At 49.5% G+C, this 22,804-nt stretch overlaps 2 protein-coding genes across 7 annotated transcripts in view; both read left to right on the top strand.

Annotated features, from left to right (window-relative positions):
* Nucleotides 1–22,006, top strand: part of LOC126072044 (C-type lectin domain family 4 member G-like) — a 74,734-nt gene extending 52,728 nt beyond the window's left edge. Inside the window, exon 10 of one of the 2 annotated variants that reach the window (XR_007516452.1) lies at nt 21,883–22,006. The gene's annotated coding sequence lies outside the window, so the exon portion shown is untranslated. Of the gene's footprint in view, nt 1–7,307; nt 7,432–21,882 lie in introns of those variants that run through there. The other variant, XR_007516451.1, reaches the window with a different exon arrangement.
* LOC126072043 (C-type lectin domain family 4 member G-like) lies at nt 4,210–21,883 on the top strand. Of its 5 annotated transcripts, none has more exons than XM_049876686.1 (9): nt 4,210–4,287; nt 19,195–19,296; nt 19,657–19,710; nt 19,838–19,900; nt 20,048–20,152; nt 20,519–20,608; nt 20,798–20,946; nt 21,090–21,205; nt 21,483–21,883. In XM_049876686.1, the coding sequence occupies exons 1-9, from the start codon at nt 4,233–4,235 to the stop codon at nt 21,619–21,621; spliced, it is 873 nt and encodes a 290-aa protein (XP_049732643.1). In that variant the 5' UTR covers nt 4,210–4,232; the 3' UTR covers nt 21,622–21,883. The 5 variants fall into 5 exon arrangements, with proteins under 5 accessions (XP_049732643.1, XP_049732641.1, XP_049732644.1 ...); XM_049876684.1 differs by lacking the exons at nt 19,195–19,296; nt 19,657–19,710; nt 19,838–19,900; ... (3 more) ...; nt 21,090–21,205; nt 21,483–21,883 and adding exons at nt 4,620–4,721; nt 5,082–5,135; nt 5,263–5,325; ... (3 more) ...; nt 6,515–6,630; nt 6,908–7,343; XM_049876685.1 differs by lacking the exon at nt 4,210–4,287 and adding an exon at nt 18,785–18,862.
* Nucleotides 22,007–22,804: the final 798 nt, after the last annotated feature.

Raw genomic sequence — 22,804 nt, 5'->3', positions numbered from 1 at the left:
CAGGTTCCATTCCCAGCTGACGCACCTCATGCACAGCCACCAGCTGTCAGTCACTGGGGACTTGTGAGTTGCTTTAATGCTGAACTGGTTTCAGCAGAGCTTCCAGACTCAGATGGACTAGGAAGAAAGGCCTGGAGATCTACTTCTGAAAGTCAGCCAATGAAAATGGGTCAGTTCCTGTAGTGCACGGGGTCACCATGTGTTGGGGGTAGACTGGACAGCAGCTAACAACAACAACAGAACCCAGTGGAGGAGCTTATCTTGGATAAGAGCATGAGAGGAGGAAGTGAATCTGCAAGTTGAAGCAGATCATGGGGAAGACATGAAGCAGGTGGTGTTCTGCTGATAACGTGTGTTTTCACGGGATGAAAGGGCTAGAAAGCAGAGGCCGGAGGGTCTCTGCTCTTTGGAATTACGTCCCCAGGGAGCCTGCAAACTGAGGCAAGTAGAAGGGTTGGTGACTACACCACAGTGGACAGGGCTCCTGGAGGTGAAGGTGGGTGGAAGAGGCCTGGGGCTTCAGCAAACAAAGGAGTAGTTTAGCCAAAGGGAAACTGGAAGGAGGGGGACCATGAGCTGGACAGGAGGGGTGAGGAGTGGGAGCTAGGGGTGGGGGAAAAAGTTTCCAGAAAACAAGGGGAAGTTTCAGCCACGCAATCACTTTCTTATTCACAAGTGTTTCTCAAGCACCACAAGAGGCCCAGGTGAGGAACCTGCAAAGCCTATTCCTATGAAATGCTAGAACATGCAGTTCGAATTGTGGTGCTGATAAAGAATAGCAAATATGCCCTAGGTTGCACTATTGCAAGAAATCATAATATTCTAGTCTGTGTTGTGACAGCATTAGGCATAATAAAACTTATCTTCTATTGTCTCATACACTGAAAAAAGCCTCAGGCTAAAATGTTGATATACATCGAGTCTGCTCACCTTGGCAATGCGATCGATGGGAATGTTGCTCTTAAGACCCCGGTGAAGAACCAGATGGTATCCAGTGGAAAACAGCACTGTGAGTTTAGAGAGCCTGCCATGGCCACCATCTAGGGGCTCAACTAAGTCCAGGTATTAATCATCAATGTGTTATCTCCAATCTCCAATCAAAAGAAAAGAATGATTTGGAGATAATATTGAAGACATTATTTCCTGTCCTTGAGCACAGAGAATGTGACCCAGCTGGAGCTGGACTCACAAGGGTTCATTAAGACACATCAACCGGGCCCTGAGGTATAAAGACAATAGCTAGGATAACCTTAAAATATATATTTTAGGGAAACATTCATAAACACGGCATAAAACCACTCTTATCTTTTTCTTTTAATATTTAGTAAATAGTCGTAAACCAACAAGAGGTCGGTAGCCACAATGAAAGGCCTGCTGGTGTTGTTAGGTGCCATCCAGTCAGTTCTGACTCATAGCGACTCTGTGCACAACAGACAAACACTGCCAGGTCCTGCGTCATCCCCACAATTGCTGCTATGCTTCAGCCCATCGCTGCAGCCACTGCGTCACTCCACCTTGTCGAGGGTCTTCCTCTTTTTCACTGACCCTGTGCTTTACCAAGCATGATGCCCTTCTCCAGGGACTGATCCCTCCTGACCACACCTCCAAAGGATGTGAGATGGAGTCTCGCCATCCTTGCTTCCAAGGAGCATTCTGGTTGCACTTCTTCCAAGACAAATTTGTTGGTTCTTTTGGCAATCAATGGTGTATTCAACATTCTCTGCCAACACCACAGTTCGAAGGCATCAGTTCTTCTTCCGTCTTCCTTATTCATTGTCCAGCTTTCGCATGCATCTGAGGTGATTGAAAACACCATGGCTTGGGTCAGGTGCGCCTTAGTCTTCAAGGTGACATCCTTGCTTTTGAGCACTTTAAATAGATCTCTTGCAGCTGATCTGCCCAATGTAGTGCATCTTTTGATTTCTCGACTGCTGCTTTCATGGGTGTTGATTGCAGATCTAAGTAAAATGAAATCCTCGACAATCTCAGTCTTTTTTCCATTTATCACGATGTTGCTTATTGGTTCAATGGTGAGAATTTTTGTTTTCTTTATGTTGAGGTGTAATCCATACTGAAGGGCTGTGGTCTTTGATCTTCATCGATAAGCGCTTTAAGTCCTCTTCATTTTCAGCAAGCAAGGTTGTGTCATCTGCATAACGCAGGTTGTTAATGAGTCTTCCTCCAATCCTGATGCCCCATTCTTCATATAGCCCAGCTTCTCAGATTATTTGTTTAGCATACAGTTTGAATATGTATGGTGACACACACCTTTCCTAACTTTAAACCACACAGAAAGGCCTAGGTCCAATATTTGCCTCTCCCTGAGAATATGCCAAATAATTCCAAGCAGAATATAGTTCACAATGAACACTACCCCTGAATGACCAACATCCAAAAAAGAAATGGAGGGAATAAGACAGAACTTCAAACAGTTTTGCATCAAAATACTGTTTTTCTTTGCTTGACTTCGTCCTCCATAGTGTTGCATTAAAATCCTTTTTCCTTTGCTTGGTTTCCTCCTCCATAGCTTTGCCTTAAAATCCTTCTTGCTTGGAAGTTATATGTAAACCCCATTGCACCTGTATATTATGATTAAGAAGTAAATGCCTTAAAATAACTTTTCCCTTCACCCACAAGAGCAGTCTTGGCAGCATCAGCTCCAACTGACTCCTTTTCCTTGCACAACGAAATAAAGGTGCCTTTCCTGCTCTCCCACCTCAGACTCTCGTTTATTGACCAATTCTAGTCACACCAAGCAGAGCCTGGGGTTGCCACCAGATAACATTGGGCTTCTAACCTCCAGAACTGCAGGACAGTACGTTTCGGTGGTTTTAAGCTACCCTGTCTTTGTGGCACTTTCTTACGGCAGCCCTGGGAAATGAATACAGGGCTAGATTAGTGCTCCCACCCTTGGCACTATCAATATTTGGGACAATTCTGTACTGCGGGGGCTGTCCTGTGGACTGTAGGATGCTTAACTCCATCCCTGGCCTCTATCCACTAAATGGCTATTATATCTGCCCTAGCAGTTGTGACAACCAAATAACAAAAATGTCCCTAGACACTGTCGAATGTCCCTTGGAAGGCAATATCTTCCCTCATTGAGAACTCACTATGCTATACAAGTTATTTTTTTGTGTTTATAAAGTTTTCTTTTTATTATATGTTATATATATGTATGTATAACACAGCATTTGTCACTTTAACCTTTTTCACGTGTACAATTTACTGATACCAATTACATTAATCATGTTGTGCAACCATCACCAACTTCCGCTGTCAAATTTTCCATCACCGTAAGCAGAATCTCAGCGCTTCCTAAACAATGGCGCCAATGTCGCCGTCTTCCCCCAGTTTACATTTTTATTACGTTCATTGTTTAATGCCTGTCTCCTCCCACCTCCACTAGCACGTCAGCTCCTAGAAGGAAAGAATTGGCTCCTTTTGTTCATTAATGTGCATAGATCTGTGCCTGGCACATAGTAGGTGTTCAATAAATATTTTTGCAAAAATGAATGAACATTTAGTATTTCTTACATGCCTGGGATGATGGGAGATTTGACATGCATAACACCATTTCATTCTCACAACATCCCTGTGTGGGAGGCCCTGTCACTGTCCCCCTTTCCACAGACGAGAAAACTGAGGCTTCTAGAAGCTACACACATGCCTGAGTGCCCCACTCCACGCCCTGCCCACTGCCAGAGCTCAGTAGTTTAGCTGAACACCTCCTAACAAACATCTGTTTCCTCCCTTGGGGCCAAGAGGGATGAGATTAAGTCAGGGTCAGGCTCTGCCTCTAGTGGGCACCTGCAGGGGGTAGGTTTGAGAAAGAAAGCTGAACTTGTCTGGGGCCAACCCCTAGGAGACTTTCTGTGGAACCAGTAGGGGCCAGAATTTGGCTGGGTGCCACATGTCCCCTTTGAAGGGAAGACCAGCCCAGTCTTTAAAGAGATGAGGACCAAGGTCCAAAGCAAAGCCCCCAACTCCAGCTTAGGGGATGTAGCCCCAGCTACCTGACCAGGGAGGCTGTAACTGTCCCCCCACCCCCAAAATCCAGCCCAAACCAGCAAGGGCCTAGCCGTGCAATTGGTCACGGGAACCTGGTACCAGGAATTGAGACAGAGGAGATGGGAAGGAAGGAAGGGAAAGTGGGTGGAGCAGGGTGGGGGTGGGGGCTAATTTATATCTATGCCCAGGGCTGGGTGCCCGCACATGCTGCATGCACTACCATGGACAACTCAGGGTACAGCAAGTGGAGCAGTGAGCCTGAAGAACTCCCCAGAGGTATGGGGGATGGGGCTGCCTCCCTGACCCCTCTCTGGGTCCCTCTCTGCTGCAGTGGTCTGGGGTTTGATGGGCGAGGGGGAGGAAGAGCCAAGAGGGAGTCCAGGTAGAGGGTGCAGGAGAGCCAACACAGGCCCTAGAGCCATGTGGACCTGAGTTCAAGTCCTAACTATGCTACTTAGGGGCTAAGTGATAGTGGGTAAATTACTGAACCGCTCTGAACGTCAATTTCCTGGAAGGACCCAAGTGTCCAGGGCTCATTCCAGGGGGACTCAGGAATCCAGGATGGTCCTAGTGCAGGGGAACCCAGGAGTCCACCTGTGTTCCTGTAGGGTGCTGGAGATGCTGGGGGTGGAAGTCCCTCTTGGTGGCCCTGGCACTAGTGGTCACGGTAGTCCTGTGGGCCCTTGTTCTGAGCATCTTATTGTCCAAAGGTAAGTGACTACAGGATGTGGGAAGGCTATGTCTTGCCCTTCTGGGGCTACAGCCCTCCCTGGCCCACCTGCTGGGTCCCAGACCCCTGCCTGGGAATGACTGTGAGTACATGTGAGAGTGTGTAGATCCTCATGCTGTGTGCACACACGCGTGGGCATGTATGTGTGCTGTGTGTGCATGCATGGGTGTGTACGTTCCTCTGTAGACATCTGCCTGCTCCTTTTTCTCCACTTGAGGTGTGAGTGCACTCTATAGGTGCCTTCCCCCTCTGGCCATCCCAAGACTGGAGTCCCTGCACCCCTGGGCTGGGGAGGGTTCCTGAGTCCCCTGACAGCACCTGCAGCAACCTCTCCCTACAGCCTCCACAGAGCGTGAAGCATTACACGACCACCAGGACCAGCTGTGGACAAATGGTGTGTATGGAAAGGTGGCGCAAGTGTGGGTGGGGGACCCTATGGTCCCTGGGTCTGGCCCCAGGGTGGGAAGGTTGTCCCCTGAATCACTGCTGATGACCCTGGCGTGTGTGTGTGTGTGTTCCAGCCTCAAAGCAGAAGGCAGCACTGGGTGTCCTGGAGGAGGAGGTCGCAGTCTGCAGGACCTGTTGTGAGCTGGCCAGCGGGGTCCAGGCTTGTGGTTTGAGGGTGTGGGGCCCCTGGCGGAATTGGAGGAGGTGAGTAGAAGCGGGATGTGTGGACTGTGCGAGCTGGTCTCAGATGCCTCACTCTCTCCTCTCTGCCACTACTTTCCCAGGCTCTGAGGCACAGGACCAGCTGCAGACCACGCGGGGCGAACTCGGGGAGGCACAGAAGAAGCTAATGGAGCAGGGGAGCGCTCTGAATGAGCTGCGGGAGCGCAGTAAGCCTGGGTGGTGACCAAGACTTCAGATCCCTGACCATGGCCTTGACCTGACCCTGACTCACATTCGCACCCCCTGGGACTCCGCCCAACCCCATCTTGTGAGCCTGACCCTGAGCGTGCCCTCCATCCTGACCCTGACGTCTGGACTCTGACCTTGACCACGACTCCTCTCCGCAGCCACAACTGGATCCTAAAAAAAAAAAAAAAAATTACCCGGCTTTAAATGTCCTTGACCTCGATGTCATTCTTGACACTGGTGCCCACCCTGACGTCGACTCTGAAATGGAGCCTGCCCATTACCCAGGCATGACTCTGCCCCTGACCCAAACCCTAGCTATAAACTCGACTTTTCTGACCTCACAGTGACAAAGGACTTAGCCCAGGCGGGCAGGGACCGTGAGGACATCCGCAGTGAGCTGCTCCGGGCGCTGGAGGCCGCCAAGCTTGGGAACAGTGAGCGCCGCGGGGGGCACTTAGACGCTGCACCCGGGCCTCGGGGTCCCCTGATCTGCCCATCCCTTTGACCTCGGCCCCGAGTTTTCTGGCACAGCCCCTGGGCCGGGGGGCCAGCTCACCCCATTCTCTTGGTCTGCCCCGCGGGGGAGCGGTCTGGCCTTTCTTGACTCCCGCCCATTCCCGCAGACTCCTGCGAGCCGTGCCCCACGTCGTGGATACCCTTCGAGGGCTCCTGCTACTTTTTCTCATCGCAGCGAGACACGTGGCAAGAGGCGCAGAAGAGCTGCGCAGACCGCGGCGCGCACTTGGTGATCGTGGGCGGCCTAGAGGAGCAGGTGCGCTGTGGCTGAGGGAAGTCGCTGTTCGCCCGAGGGGGTGGGAGCGGGGTCCCGGCGAGGCCGAGCGGGGCGGGGAGGGGCGGGGAGGGGCGGGGAGGGGCAGGGCGACTCAGCAGGCTCCAGTCTCCCCTCCCGCCCAGACCTTCCTGAGTCGGAACACGCGTGGGCTAGGCTACTGGCTGGGCCTGAAGGCATTGCGACGCGAGGGCAGGATCAAGGGCTACCAGTGGGTGGACGGCGTCCAGATCACCTTCAGGTGAGGGAAGGGCTCCCCGTGACGTGGCGAGGCGGGACCGGTCTAACTCCAGGGGAATGCTTTGGCTAGATCCCGGGGGCTCCTTTGCTCAGGCTAGATCCTTAGGGGTGCTCAGGCTAGACCCCAGGAATCGGCTGAAGAAAGTTATATCCCAGGGCTGTGCTCAAGTTAGACTCGCGGGGTGCCTATGAGACCCAGGAAATAAACGGGTATACCCTGGGCAGGAAAGCTGCACCCCAGGCCCAACATCAGTAACACGCCCACCCTACCGCTACAGCCACTGGAACCAGGGGGAGCCTAATGATTCGCGGGGGAAAGAAGACTGCGTCATGATGCTGCGCACAGGGCTGTGGAACGATGCACCATGTGACAGTTTGAGGGATAACTGGATCTGTGAGAAAAGGCGCAGTTGCTGACTCCGCCCTGTGCCCTGGAGCCACGCCCACCGCCATCAATTTCACCACCCACCCACCACTGCTCAGACTTGCTCCCCCACCCCAACCCAGCCTGGTCCTCTACCTGCGCTCTGGGTCCTCGATCCAACCTCACTGCACCACCTCACAGGCGGGTCTGACTGTGTTTCCACTGGCTCCCAAATCCAGTTCCTAGCGCCTCCGCCCCGCCCCCCGCCCCATTCAGGACCTGGGTGATCTGACCACACCTCCCTCCCTAGCCAGGTTCAGGGGACTCAAGGATGGAGCTGTTTGTTTTCCCTGCATCTTCCCCTGACTGGGTGGCCTCAGTGACAAGAGTCTTGTGAGCTGTCTTCACAGCCGGAGGCGCATCAATAAATATTTGAGAAATGAATCTTGGCTCCTGGCTCGGCAGAGCTGTTGTAAGCTTTATATCCCCGTGACCCTGTTATGATCCCTGCGAGTGACCCCCTGGCCTCTCTAAGTGGCCTCACGTCCCTATGATGCCCTGAAACCCAGTGGGTGGTTCCAACGGTGAATTTGCTCCTCTGGTAATTGCCAGGTTGGTAGTTCAAATCCCCACCAGACCTGAATTGGAAGAAAAGCCTGGCGATCTACTTCTGGAAAATCAACCATTGAAGACACTATAGAGCACAGTTCTATCGGACATACACAGGGGCACCATGAGTCTGGGTTGACTCGAGGACAACTGGTGCTGGTAGCCTGCCCATGCCAAGAGGGCTGTAAAAGAGGCAGTTTCTTATCAGCAACACTGCTTCTTCAGCCCCTGGCAGGGGGTTTGGGGTCACATGATGAGGGGGACACAGAGGTGGGTCAGGCCGAGTCCTTATCACCAGGACCTCCCTATCCAGCAGGTAAATGGTGTCAAGGCTGTGGGTCAGCTTCTTTGGCAGTCTCTTGCCTTCTACCTCATGGGTGCAAGATGGCTGCTATAGCTCCAGGCATCGAATCCTTACCTAGCCATCCTCAAAGACAAACAAAAGGGGGGGGCAACAATCTATTTTGGCTTTGGTTTTATTTTTATTGTGGCAAATATATAATATAACAACAACATTTGCCATTTCGATGATGTTCACATGTATAGTTCAGTGACATTAACTATGTTCATCATGGTGATCAGCCATCACCTGTATCTCTTCCCCAATTTTTCCATCATTATGGGGACTTTTGATCTGAATTCACCCTGCATTCCCAAAATTTCCTGCTCCCCCTCTGGGAATTCTCCAAGAATTCCCAGGGAGGCAGGTCCCACCGAAGGGAGTCACAGACCAGTGGCAGAACCGCGTCTAGGCAGGAGCACGTCTAGAACTAAAGGCTGCCGGGTGCCCCCAGGCTGCCTGGCTGTGACAGCATCCACAGTGCAGAAGGAGGAGGCACCATCATCTGAACTCTCTGGCCAGGCAGAGACCTTTCAGAGCTGTAACCAGCAAACCCCGAACCCTCCTCTGGACCCCGTACACCTGCCGCATGCCACAACACATCTAACAAGCCAAGGAGCCTACTCACTCAGAGCACTGATGGGCAGACTGATGCATTTCCAGACACTTGGCTGGGAGGAGTATGAGTTCCTGTCGATGCTGTAACAAATCACCAAGCACTGGGTGGCTGAAAGCAATACACATTTATCCTCTGGCAATTCTGGAGGTCAGAAACCGAAAAGCTTTTAAGAGGGAGGCAGGAGGGTCAGAGACATGCTTTGAAGATGAGGAAGGGGCCGCAAGCCAATGAATGTGGATTGCCTCTAGAAACTGGAAAAGGCAAGGAAACATGGATGGTTTACGGCTACCATTACTGAGAAATTTGATCAAGGTGAACCCAACAGCTAGATCCTGATCAAAACGAGGAAAAGTGTGGAACAGAGCTTCAAACTCATACAGAAAACAGACTTACTGGATTCATTGAGACTGGGCCCCAAACCAAATTCAAACCCATTGCTGTTTAACAAAGTCCACCCCATAGCAACCCTAGAGAGCAGATTAGAATTGCCCCATTGGGTTCCCACGGAGCAGCTGGTGAATTTGAACTGCCAGACTTTTGGTTAGCAGCCATATCACTTGACCACTGCACCACCAGGGCTCACTTGAGACTGGGAGATTTGGAGGTTGACACCGGGAGAACTTCCAAATCTAATGCTCGGAAATAATCTTCAAACCTTGAACCAAAACTATGGCATAAACTCATTGTTAAAGTCAACAACAGTTTGGCCCAATTAGTAAAGGATGTTTGCCTCAAGCACAGCGCTCTTATAAACAATTATCTGTGTAAGTGTAAACTGACAAGTTAATCTGAGGCACAGATGAGGACTTTCAGGGGCAGAGAGCCTAAACTAACGATGCTGGAACAATATGAGTAGAGTTAGTGACAATGGTGACACAATGTGAAGCATGTAACCAACGCTATTGAGTTGCTCATGTAGAAATTGTGAATGGATGTATGTTTCATTGTGTAGATTGCCACCAAAAATAAAAAGTGTATATATTTTTTAAAGGCAAGGGAACAGATTGTCCCCTAGAACCCTCAGAAGGAACGTAGCCCTGCCAACACCTTGAGTTCAGTCCCGTAAGACTCATGTCGGACTTCTTCCCTCCAGAACTCTTGTTGTTGTCGTTGTTACGTGCTGACTCTATGTACTACAGAATGAAAGGGCATCTTCACACTCATTGTTATGCTTCAGCCCATAGTTGCAGCCACTGTGTCAATCCATCACATTGAGGGTCTTCCTCTTCTTAGCTGACCCTGTACTCTACCAAGCATGATGTCTTTCTCCAGGGACTGATTCCTCCTGATTAACATGTCCAAAGTATGTAAGATGCAGTCTCACCATCCTTGCTTCTAAGGAGCATTCCGGTTGTACTTCTTCCAGGACAAATTTGTTGGTTCTTTTGGCAGTCCATGGTATATTCAATATTCTTCGCCAACACCACAATTCAAAGGCAGCAATTTTTCTTGGGTCTTCCTTATTCATTGTCCAGCTTTTGTACGCATATGAGGCAATTGAAAATACCATGGCTTGGGTCAGGCGCACCTTAGTCTTCAAGTGACATATTTGCTTGTCAACACTTTATGGAGGTCTTTTGCAGTTGATTTGCCCAACACAGTGCATCTTTTGATTTCTTGACTACTGCTTCCATGGCTGTTGATTGTGGATCCAAGTAAAATGAAACACTTGACAACTTCAATCTTTTCTCCGTTTATCATGATGTTGCTCATTGGTCCAGTTGTGAACATTTTTGTTTTCTCTATGTTGAGGAGTAATCCATACTGAAGGCTGTGGTCTTTGATCTTCATCAGTAAGTGCTTCAAGTCCTCTTCACTTTCAGTAAGCAAGGTTGTGTCGTTCGCATATCACAGGTTATTAATGAGTCTTTCTCCAATCCTGATGCCCTGTTCTTCTTCATACAGTTCAGCTTCTCATATTATTTGCTCAGCATACAGATTCAATAGGTATGGTGAAAGGATACAACCCTCATGCACACCTTTCCTGACTTTAAACCACGCAGTACCGTCTTACTTTGTTTGAACAACTGCCCCTTGATTTAGGTACCGGTCCCTCATGTGCACAATTAAATGTTCTGGAATTCCCATTCTTTGCAGTGTTATCCATAATTTGTTATGATCCACACAGTCGAATGCCTTTGCATAGTCAATGAAATATCTTTCTGGTAAACATCTCCGGGACTGTAAGATAATAATTTTGTGTTGTTTTAAGCCACTAAGTTTGAAGTCATTTATTATAGGAGCACGACAAAATGAATACGAGGTATAACATATGGATTACCCATAACTCAACAGTAACAACCTGTAACACACTGGCAACCACCTATGACAATCCTGTAACACGCTGTGACACGTTTGTAAGTGTCTGTATACCCCAATAAAAGCAAGCAACCATGATTCAGCAAAAACCACTGGAAACACTTATGATAAACTTCTAACTCACCCATAACATGCAGTCATCACTTGAGATATAACCCTAACCCCCTCATCACCTAACAATACATACACGTCAGTTGCCTTATTTACCAGGTAACCAGTTGCCATCAAGTCAATCCCAACTTACGGTGACCTTATGTACAAGAGAACTAAACATCACCTGGTCCTCTTTCATCCTCAAGGTCGCTGGCATGATCAAGTCCATTGTTGTGCCAATCCATCTCATTGAAAGTCTCCCTCACCATTGCTAGCCCTCTACTTCCCCAAACATAATGTCCTCCTTCAGGGATTGATCCCTCCTGATGACATGTCCAATGCAATCGAGTTGGATAATGTTCTGTTGTGATCCATAAGGTTTTCATTGGCTCATTTTTGGAAGTACATCACCAGGCCTTTCTTCCTAGTCTGTTTTAGTTTGAAAGCTCCTCTAAAACCTGTTTAGCATGAGTGAACCTGCTGGTAGTTGAAACTGCAGTGGCTTAGCTTCCAACATCACAGCAACATGCAAGCCACCGTAATGACAGATGGGCGGTAGTTACCTTATCTAGGGTGGCCTGATGTCTCTGTTTGCCTCAAGCTCTCCTGGTTTGCGCTTGTTGTCTCAGGTATAATTCTAATTCTTCTTCCACTTTTCCTCATTCCATTCCTCCTCCTTCTCTTCTCCTCTTTGTCCTTCTCCTTCATCAACTTTATTGGGGTATAATTTAGACAAAATGCAACCATTTCAAGCATACGATTCAATGAGTTTTGACAAATGTATAGAGCTGTGTAGCCATGATTACTTTCAAGATATAGAACATTTCCATCACCCCAGAAAATTTATTCCCGTCCCTTCCCAGTCAATTCTCATCTGCATCCCTGCCCCATGCCACCGCTGATCTACTTTCTATCACTATCTAGACTTATCTTTTCTAGAATTTCATACAATTCATTCACACAGTGTCTTTGTTACCTAGTGCTGCTTAACACAAATACGACTAGCAGATACCTTTAAAGACTGGATTTTTTTTTTCTCACGGTTCTAGGAACTAAAAATCTAAATCAGGGTCTTGGCCCTGTCGATTCCTTTCCTTTCAGCAGTGCTGGGTGTACCTTGGTTCTTTGGCTTGTAGACAATCCTCACAAGCCTGAAGGCTAAACCACCTCCCTCTACCCCTCTGTGTATGTGTGTGTGAGAGAGAGACAGACAGGCTTCCGCCAAAATATTTATATATAGTCTAAAGACAGAACATATCCTAGGAAACTCCTTTTTCAACTGATTGATTAGATGTCATTAGCTTACATTATGGAAGGTGATTACATGACATTAGATTTGCGGTAACTGCATACATTACATTAGATTACACTATGGAGAGTAATTACATTACATGTAAGGCAATTCTATTACATTGCTATAAAACAGTGGGAGCAGTAGTAGTAGCGTCAGAACCTGCCTAACTTCAGGGGGTTAATGAGAATCTTCATCAGCTCAAAGCTGATTCCCACAAGGTAGAGGTCAGACATACCTCCACTCTTCAACTTTTTTACCGATCCTGACACCAGTCGTCCCTCCTATGGCACTTCTCTGCTGGGCTCGATAATCTCTTGCAATGGCCACACAGAACTCACAGACCATACTTACAGTTAAGTGGTTTATTAAGGAACAGGGAACAACTAGGGATCAAGATCAGGAAGCATGTAGGCGACATCTCCCTTCTTCAGTGCAGGACAGCTCTATCAGCTCCTCTCCGCCATGCAGGCCTCCTTTCAGTCCCCTGAGGACAGGCTTTTCTGGGTCCTGCCATCTGTCACCACCAACTCTGCCACTGAGCCCGTTCTGGGCCTCTCCCTGTCTTCAGTGTTACAGCCCTTGAACCACATTACAGCTCTTTTAGGAGATCCCTTGCTTCCTTTCTCTCTCTGCTTCTTCTTTCTTCCTTCTGCTTCTTCCTGCTTCTTCCTGTCTAGAAAACTTCTGTGAGGTTGGTTGCATGTATTCACAACGCCTTGTCAATTTCAAGGCATGGCCATAAACTGACCAATCCCCTCTCAGTAGGCCATAGACACTTCATTTGCATAGTAGGCTATAGTCACCTCATCTGCATAGTCTGTTGACCAATCCCAGCAAGGTGCATAAAAGCACAAGGCAGGCTGCTGCCCAGGAACAGACAAAGAGTATCAAACCACAAGTTGTTCACAGCTTACCCAGGAAATGTTAATCAACCTGGACAAAAGTAACAAACCCTCTGGGGTAGAAAACTAGGGCAAATGTAACTCCTCAGGGCTTAGGGGGAAAATCTCTCAAACTGTTTTCCCAAAGAATTAAGGCGAAAGGCCACATAAAGGAACTCATTTCACCACTGTTAGATCCCATTACTTTATGTTATGTTACTGTTACATTTTGCCCTACTCAAAGCCAACTGATTTATTCATCTGTAACTACTCCATGACAGCAACTAGACTAGTGTTTGGCCAAACAACTGGGAACCATAGCCTCACCAAGTTGACACATAACATTAACCATCACAAACAGCATGCAGTCTTTTGTGACTGGGTTCTTTCGTTTTCGAGGTCCACCCACGTTGTTCTGTATATTCCTTTTCATTGCTGAGGAGTATTGCATGATATATTTACACGACAATTTCTTTATCCACTCACCTGTTAATGTATGCTTGTGTTATTTCCAGCATGAATTATTATAAATAAAGCTGCTATGAATATTCTTGTACAAACCTTCGTATGAGCATAAATTTTTACTGCTCTTGGGTAAATATCTAGGAGTAGGTTGCATTGTAAGTGAATGTTTCACTTCAGAAGAATCTGCCCAACGGTTTTCCAAAGTGGTTGTTCCATTTTACCCTTCCTCCAGCAATATAGGGGGGTTTGGTTGCTCATGGAGGGAATTTTTGACACAGGAGATTTTTCAAAAGTTCTATTCTCACATACTTTGGACATATTATCAGGAGGGACCAGTCCCTGGAGAAGGACATCATGATTGGTAAAGTCCAAACACCAACCCACTGCCATTGGGTTGATTCCGGACTCCTATTGACCCCATAGGTTTTCTGAGGCTACAAATCTCTACGGGAGCAGACTGGCACTGGTGGTTTTGAACTGCCAGCCTTTAGGTTAGCTGTCAATTGCTTTAACTACTGCAGGCAGAGGGTCAGTGAAAAAGAGGAAGACCCTCAACAAGATGAATTGACACAGTGGTTGCAACAATGGGCTCAAGCATAATGATTGCGAGGATGGCGCAGGACCGGGTAGTGTTTCGTTCGGTTGTACATAGGGCTGCTGTGAGTTGGAACTGACTCGACGGCACCTAACAACAACAGAATCCAGGTGAAGGAGCCCGGGTGGAGCAACAGTTAAGCACTCAGCTGCTAACCAAAAGGTTATCCATTCAAACCCACCTAGCGGCTCCACAGAAGAAAAACCTGGCAGTCTGCTCCCATAAAGATTACAGCTTAGAAAATACCATGGGGCGGTTCTACTCTGTCATAAGGGGTTGCTATAAGTTGAAATTGACTCAACGGCACCTAACAACAACAACAAAGAACAAAAGTGAGGGGATAGTCGTGGTTCAGTGGTAGAATTCTTGTCTTCCATACAGGAAGCCCAGGTTCCATTCCCAGCTGACGCACCTCATGCACAGCCACCAGCTGTCAGTCACTGGGGACTTGTGAGTTGCTTTAATGCTGAACTGGTTTCAGCAGAGCTTCCAGACTCAGATGGACTAGGAAGAAAGGCCTGGAGATCTACTTCTGAAAGTCAGCCAATGAAAATGGGTCAGTTCCTGTAGTGCACGGGGTCACCATGTGTTGGGGGTAGACTGGACAGCAGCTAACAACAACAACAGAACCCAGTGGAGGAGCTTATCTTGGATAAGAGCATGAGAGGAGGAAGTGAATCTGCAAGTTGAAGCAGATCATGGGGAAGACATGAAGCAGGTGGTGTTCTGCTGATAACGTGTGTTTTCACGGGATGAAAGGGCTAGAAAGCAGAGGCCGGAGGGTCTCTGCTCTTTGGAATTACGTCCCCAGGGAGCCTGCAAACTGAGGCAAGTAGAAGGGTTGGTGACTACACCACAGTGGACAGGGCTCCTGGAGGTGAAGGTGGGTGGAAGAGGCCTGGGGCTTCAGCAAACAAAGGAGTAGTTTAGCCAAAGGGAAACTGGAAGGAGGGGGACCATGAGCTGGACAGGAGGGGTGAGGAGTGGGAGCTAGGGGTGGGGGAAAAAGTTTCCAGAAAACAAGGGGAAGTTTCAGCCACGCAATCACTTTCTTATTCACAAGTGTTTCTCAAGCACCACAAGAGGCCCAGGTGAGGAACCTGCAAAGCCTATTCCTATGAAGTGCTAGAACATGCAGTTCGAATTGTGGTGCTGATAAAGAATAGCAAATATGCCCTAGGTTGCACTATTGCAAGAAATCATAATATTCTAGTCTGTGTTGTGACAGCATTAGGCATAATAAAACTTATCTTCTATTGTCTCATACACTGAAAAAAGCCTCAGGCTAAAATGTTGATATACATCGAGTCTGCTCACCTTGGCAATGCGATCGATGGGAATGTTGCTCTTAAGACCCCGGTGAAGAACCAGATGGTATCCAGTGGAAAACAGCACTGTGAGTTTAGAGAGCCTGCCATGGCCACCATCTAGGGGCTCAACTAAGTCCAGGTATTAATCATCAATGTGTTATCTCCAATCTCCAATCAAAAGAAAAGAATGATTTGGAGATAATATTGAAGACATTATTTCCTGTCCTTGAGCACAGAGAATGTGACCCAGCTGGAGCTGGACTCACAAGGGTTCATTAAGACACATCAACCGGGCCCTGAGGTATAAAGACAATAGCTAGGATAACCTTAAAATATATATTTTAGGGAAACATTCATAAACACGGCATAAAACCACTCTTATCTTTTTCTTTTAATATTTAGTAAATAGTCGTAAACCAACAAGAGGTCGGTAGCCACAATGAAAGGCCTGCTGGTGTTGTTAGGTGCCATCCAGTCAGTTCTGACTCATAGCGACTCTGTGCACAACAGACAAACACTGCCAGGTCCTGCGTCATCCCCACAATTGCTGCTATGCTTCAGCCCATCGCTGCAGCCACTGCGTCACTCCACCTTGTCGAGGGTCTTCCTCTTTTTCACTGACCCTGTGCTTTACCAAGCATGGTGCCCTTCTCCAGGGACTGATCCCTCCTGACCACACCTCCAAAGGATGCTTCCAAGGAGCATTCTGGTTGCACTTCTTCCAAGACAAATTTGTTGGTTCTTTTGGCAATCAATGGTGTATTCAACATTCTTTGCCAACACCACAGTTCGAAGGCATCAGTTCTTTTTCCGTCTTCCTTATTCATTGTCCAGCTTTCGCATGCATCTGAGGTGATTGAAAACACCATGGCTTGGGTCAGGTGCACCTTAGTCTTCAAGGTGACATCCTTGCTTTTGAGCACTTTAAATAGATCTCTTGCAGCTGATCTGCCCAATGTAGTGCATCTTTTGATTTCTCGACTGCTGCTTTCATGGGTGTTGATTGCGGATCTAAGTAAAATGAAATCCTCGACAATCTCAGTCTTTTTTCCATTTATCACGATGTTGCTTATTGGTTCAATGGTGAGAATTTTTGTTTTCTTTATGTTGAGGTGTAATCCATACTGAAGGGCTGTGGTCTTTGATCTTCATCGATAAGCGCTTTAAGTCCTCTTCATTTTCAGCAAGCAAGGTTGTGTCATCTGCATAACGCAGGTTGTTAATGAGTCTTCCTCCAATCCTGATGCCCCATTCTTCATATAGCCCAGCTTCTCAGATTATTTGTTTAGCATACAGTTTGAATATGTATGGTGACACACACCTTTCCTAACTTTAAACCACACAGAAAGGCCTAGGTCCAATATTTGCCTCTCCCTGAGAATATGCCAAATAATTCCAAGCAGAATATAGTTCACAATGAACACTGCCCCTGAATGACCAACGTTCAAAAAAGAAATGGAGGGAATAAGACAGAACTTCAAACAGTTTTGCATCAAAATACTGTTTTTCTTTGCTTGACTTCCTCCTCCATAGTGTTGCATTAAAATCCTTTTTCCTTTGCTTGGTTTCCTCCTCCATAGCTTTGCCTTAAAATCCTTCTTGCTTGGAAGTTATATGTAAACCCCATTGCACCTGTATATTATGATTAAGAAGTAAATGCCTTAAAATAACTTTTCCCTTCACCCACAAGAGCAGTCTTGGCAGCATCAGCTCCAACTGACTCCTTTTCCTTGCACAACGAAATAAAGGTGCCTTTCCTGCTCTCCCACCTCAGACTCTCGTTTATTGACCAATTCTAGTCACACCAAGCAGAGCCTGGGGTTGCCACCAGATAACATTGGGCTTCTAACCTCCAGAACTGCAGGACAGTACGTTTCGGTGGTTTTAAGCTACCCTGTCTTTGTGGCACTTTCTTACGGCAGCCCTGGGAAATGAATACAGGGCTAGATTAGTGCTCCCACCCTTGGCACTATCAATATTTGGGACAATTCCGTACTGCGGGGGCTGTCCTGTGGACTGTAGGATGCTTAACTCCATCCCTGGCCTCTATCCACTAAATGGCTATTATATCTGCCCTAGCAGTTGTGACAACCAAATAACAAAAATGTCCCTAGACACTGTCGAATGTCCCTTGGAAGGCAATATCTTCCCTCATTGAGAACTCACTATGCTATACAAGTTATTTTTTTGTGTTTATAAAGTTTTCTTTTTATTATATGTTATATATATGTATGTATGTATAACACAGCATTTGTCACTTTAACCTTTTTCACGTGTACAATTTACTGATACCAATTACATTAATCATGTTGTGCAACCATCACCAACTTCCGCTGTCAAATTTTCCATCACCGTAAGCAGAATCTCAGCGCTTCCTAAACAATGGCGCCAATGTCGCCGTCTTCCCCCAGTTTACATTTTTATTACGTTCATTGTTTAATGCCTGTCTCCTCCCACCTCCACTAGCACGTCAGCTCCTAGAAGGAAAGAATTGGCTCCTTTTGTTCATTAATGTGCATAGATCTGTGCCTGGCACATAGTAGGTGTTCAATAAATATTTTTGCAAAAATGAATGAACATTTAGTATTTCTTACATGCCTGGGATGATGGGAGATTTGACATGCATAACACCATTTCATTCTCACAACATCCCTGTGTGGGAGGCCCTGTCACTGTCCCCCTTTCCACAGACGAGAAAACTGAGGCTTCTAGAAGCTACACACATGCCTGAGTGCCCCACTCCACGCCCTGCCCACTGCCAGAGCTCAGTAGTTTAGCTGAACACCTCCTAACAAACATCTGTTTCCTCCCTTGGGGCCAAGAGGGATGAGATTAAGTCAGGGTCAGGCTCTGCCTCTAGTGGGCACCTGCAGGGGGTAGGTTTGAGAAAGAAAGCTGAACTTGTCTGGGGCCAACCCCTAGGAGACTTTCTGTGGAACCAGTAGGGGCCAGAATTTGGCTGGGTGCCACATGTCCCCTTTGAAGGGAAGACCAGCCCAGTCTTTAAAGAGATGAGGACCAAGGTCCAAAGCAAAGCCCCCAACTCCAGCTTAGGGGATGTAGCCCCAGCTACCTGACCAGGGAGGCTGTAACTGTCCCCCCACCCCCAAAATCCAGCCCAAACCAGCAAGGGCCTAGCCGTGCAATTGGTCACGGGAACCTGGTACCAGGAATTGAGACAGAGGAGATGGGAAGGAAGGAAGGGAAAGTGGGTGGAGCAGGGTGGGGGTGGGGGCTAATTTATATCTATGCCCAGGGCTGGGTGCCCGCACATGCTGCATGCACTACCATGGACAACTCAGGGTACAGCAAGTGGAGCAGTGAGCCTGAAGAACTCCCCAGAGGTATGGGGGATGGGGCTGCCTCCCTGACCCCTCTCTGGGTCCCTCTCTGCTGCAGTGGTCTGGGGTTTGATGGGCGAGGGGGAGGAAGAGCCAAGAGGGAGTCCAGGTAGAGGGTGCAGGAGAGCCAACACAGGCCCTAGAGCCATGTGGACCTGAGTTCAAGTCCTAACTATGCTACTTAGGGGCTAAGTGATAGTGGGTAAATTACTGAACCGCTCTGAACGTCAATTTCCTGGAAGGACCCAAGTGTCCAGGGCTCATTCCAGGGGGACTCAGGAATCCAGGATGGTCCTAGTGCAGGGGAACCCAGGAGTCCACCTGTGTTCCTGTAGGGTGCTGGAGATGCTGGGGGTGGAAGTCCCTCTTGGTGGCCCTGGCACTAGTGGTCACGGTAGTCCTGTGGGCCCTTGTTCTGAGCATCTTATTGTCCAAAGGTAAGTGACTACAGGATGTGGGAAGGCTATGTCTTGCCCTTCTGGGGCTACAGCCCTCCCTGGCCCACCTGCTGGGTCCCAGACCCCTGCCTGGGAATGACTGTGAGTACATGTGAGAGTGTGTAGATCCTCATGCTGTGTGCACACACGCGTGGGCATGTATGTGTGCTGTGTGTGCATGCATGGGTGTGTACGTTCCTCTGTAGACATCTGCCTGCTCCTTTTTCTCCACTTGAGGTGTGAGTGCACTCTATAGGTGCCTTCCCCCTCTGGCCATCCCAAGACTGGAGTCCCTGCACCCCTGGGCTGGGGAGGGTTCCTGAGTCCCCTGACAGCACCTGCAGCAACCTCTCCCTACAGCCTCCACAGAGCGTGAAGCATTACACGACCACCAGGACCAGCTGTGGACAAATGGTGTGTATGGAAAGGTGGCGCAAGTGTGGGTGGGGGACCCTATGGTCCCTGGGTCTGGCCCCAGGGTGGGAAGGTTGTCCCCTGAATCACTGCTGATGACCCTGGCGTGTGTGTGTGTGTGTTCCAGCCTCAAAGCAGAAGGCAGCACTGGGTGTCCTGGAGGAGGAGGTCGCAGTCTGCAGGACCTGTTGTGAGCTGGCCAGCGGGGTCCAGGCTTGTGGTTTGAGGGTGTGGGGCCCCTGGCGGAATTGGAGGAGGTGAGTAGAAGCGGGATGTGTGGACTGTGCGAGCTGGTCTCAGATGCCTCACTCTCTCCTCTCTGCCACTACTTTCCCAGGCTCTGAGGCACAGGACCAGCTGCAGACCACGCGGGGCGAACTCGGGGAGGCACAGAAGAAGCTAATGGAGCAGGGGAGCGCTCTGAATGAGCTGCGGGAGCGCAGTAAGCCTGGGTGGTGACCAAGACTTCAGATCCCTGACCATGGCCTTGACCTGACCCTGACTCACATTCGCACCCCCTGGGACTCCGCCCAACCCCATCTTGTGAGCCTGACCCTGAGCGTGCCCTCCATCCTGACCCTGACGTCTGGACTCTGACCTTGACCACGACTCCTCTCCGCAGCCACAACTGGATCCTAAAAAAAAAAAAAAAAATTACCCGGCTTTAAATGTCCTTGACCTCGATGTCATTCTTGACACTGGTGCCCACCCTGACGTCGACTCTGAAATGGAGCCTGCCCATTACCCAGGCATGACTCTGCCCCTGACCCAAACCCTAGCTATAAACTCGACTTTTCTGACCTCACAGTGACAAAGGACTTAGCCCAGGCGGGCAGGGACCGTGAGGACATCCGCAGTGAGCTGCTCCGGGCGCTGGAGGCCGCCAAGCTTGGGAACAGTGAGCGCCGCGGGGGGCACTTAGACGCTGCACCCGGGCCTCGGGGTCCCCTGATCTGCCCATCCCTTTGACCTCGGCCCCGAGTTTTCTGGCACAGCCCCTGGGCCGGGGGGCCAGCTCACCCCATTCTCTTGGTCTGCCCCGCGGGGGAGCGGTCTGGCCTTTCTTGACTCCCGCCCATTCCCGCAGACTCCTGCGAGCCGTGCCCCACGTCGTGGATACCCTTCGAGGGCTCCTGCTACTTTTTCTCATCGCAGCGAGACACGTGGCAAGAGGCGCAGAAGAGCTGCGCAGACCGCGGCGCGCACTTGGTGATCGTGGGCGGCCTAGAGGAGCAGGTGCGCTGTGGCTGAGGGAAGTCGCTGTTCGCCCGAGGGGGTGGGAGCGGGGTCCCGGCGAGGCCGAGCGGGGCGGGGAGGGGCGGGGAGGGGCGGGGAGGGGCAGGGCGACTCAGCAGGCTCCAGTCTCCCCTCCCGCCCAGACCTTCCTGAGTCGGAACACGCGTGGGCTAGGCTACTGGCTGGGCCTGAAGGCATTGCGACGCGAGGGCAGGATCAAGGGCTACCAGTGGGTGGACGGCGTCCAGATCACCTTCAGGTGAGGGAAGGGCTCCCCGTGACGTGGCGAGGCGGGACCGGTCTAACTCCAGGGGAATGCTTTGGCTAGATCCCGGGGGCTCCTTTGCTCAGGCTAGATCCTTAGGGGTGCTCAGGCTAGACCCCAGGAATCGGCTGAAGAAAGTTATATCCCAGGGCTGTGCTCAAGTTAGACTCGCGGGGTGCCTATGAGACCCAGGAAATAAACGGGTATACCCTGGGCAGGAAAGCTGCACCCCAGGCCCAACATCAGTAACACGCCCACCCTACCGCTACAGCCACTGGAACCAGGGGGAGCCTAATGATTCGCGGGGGAAAGAAGACTGCGTCATGATGCTGCGCACAGGGCTGTGGAACGATGCACCATGTGACAGTTTGAGGGATAACTGGATCTGTGAGAAAAGGCGCAGTTGCTGACTCCGCCCTGTGCCCTGGAGCCACGCCCACCGCCATCAATTTCACCACCCACCCACCACTGCTCAGACTTGCTCCCCCACCCCAACCCAGCCTGGTCCTCTACCTGCGCTCTGGGTCCTCGATCCAACCTCACTGCACCACCTCACAGGCGGGTCTGACTGTGTTTCCACTGGCTCCCAAATCCAGTTCCTAGCGCCTCCGCCCCGCCCCCCGCCCCATTCAGGACCTGGGTGATCTGACCACACCTCCCTCCCTAGCCAGGTTCAGGGGACTCAAGGATGGAGCTGTTTGTTTTCCCTGCATCTTCCCCTGACTGGGTGGCCTCAGTGACAAGAGTCTTGTGAGCTGTCTTCACAGCCGGAGGCGCATCAATAAATATTTGAGAAATGAATCTTGGCTCCTGGCTCGGCAGAGCTGTTGTAAGCTTTATATCCCCGTGACCCTGTTATGATCCCTGCGAGTGACCCCCTGGCCTCTCTAAGTGGCCTCACGTCCCTATGATGCCCTGAAACCCAGTGGGTGGTTCCAACGGTGAATTTGCTCCTCTGGTAATTGCCAGGTTGGTAGTTCAAATCCCCACCAGACCTGAATTGGAAGAAAAGCCTGGCGATCTACTTCTGGAAAATCAACCATTGAAGACACTATAGAGCACAGTTCTATCGGACATACACAGGGGCACCATGAGTCTGGGTTGACTCGAGGACAACTGGTGCTGGTAGCCTGCCCATGCCAAGAGGGCTGTAAAAGAGGCAGTTTCTTATCAGCAACACTGCTTCTTCAGCCCCTGGCAGGGGGTTTGGGGTCACATGATGAGGGGGACACAGAGGTGGGTCAGGCCGAGTCCTTATCACCAGGACCTCCCTATCCAGCAGGTAAATGGTGTCAAGGCTGTGGGTCAGCTTCTTTGGCAGTCTCTTGCCTTCTACCTCATGGGTGCAAGATGGCTGCTATAGCTCCAGGCATCGAATCCTTACCTAGCCATCCTCAAAGACAAACAAAAGGGGGGGGGCAACAATCTATTTTGGCTTTGGTTTTATTTTTATTGTGGCATATATATAATATAACAACAACATTTGCCATTTCGATGATGTTCACATGTATACTTCAGTGACATTAACTATGTTCATCATGGTGATCAGCCATCACCTGTATCTCTTCCCCAATTTTTCCATCATTATGGGGA

This window comes from Elephas maximus, chromosome 3 (assembly GCF_024166365.1).
Source record: "Elephas maximus indicus isolate mEleMax1 chromosome 3, mEleMax1 primary haplotype, whole genome shotgun sequence".
Classification (NCBI taxonomy): domain Eukaryota; kingdom Metazoa; phylum Chordata; class Mammalia; order Proboscidea; family Elephantidae; genus Elephas; species Elephas maximus.
This window is presented reverse-complemented; position numbering and strand designations above follow the sequence as displayed.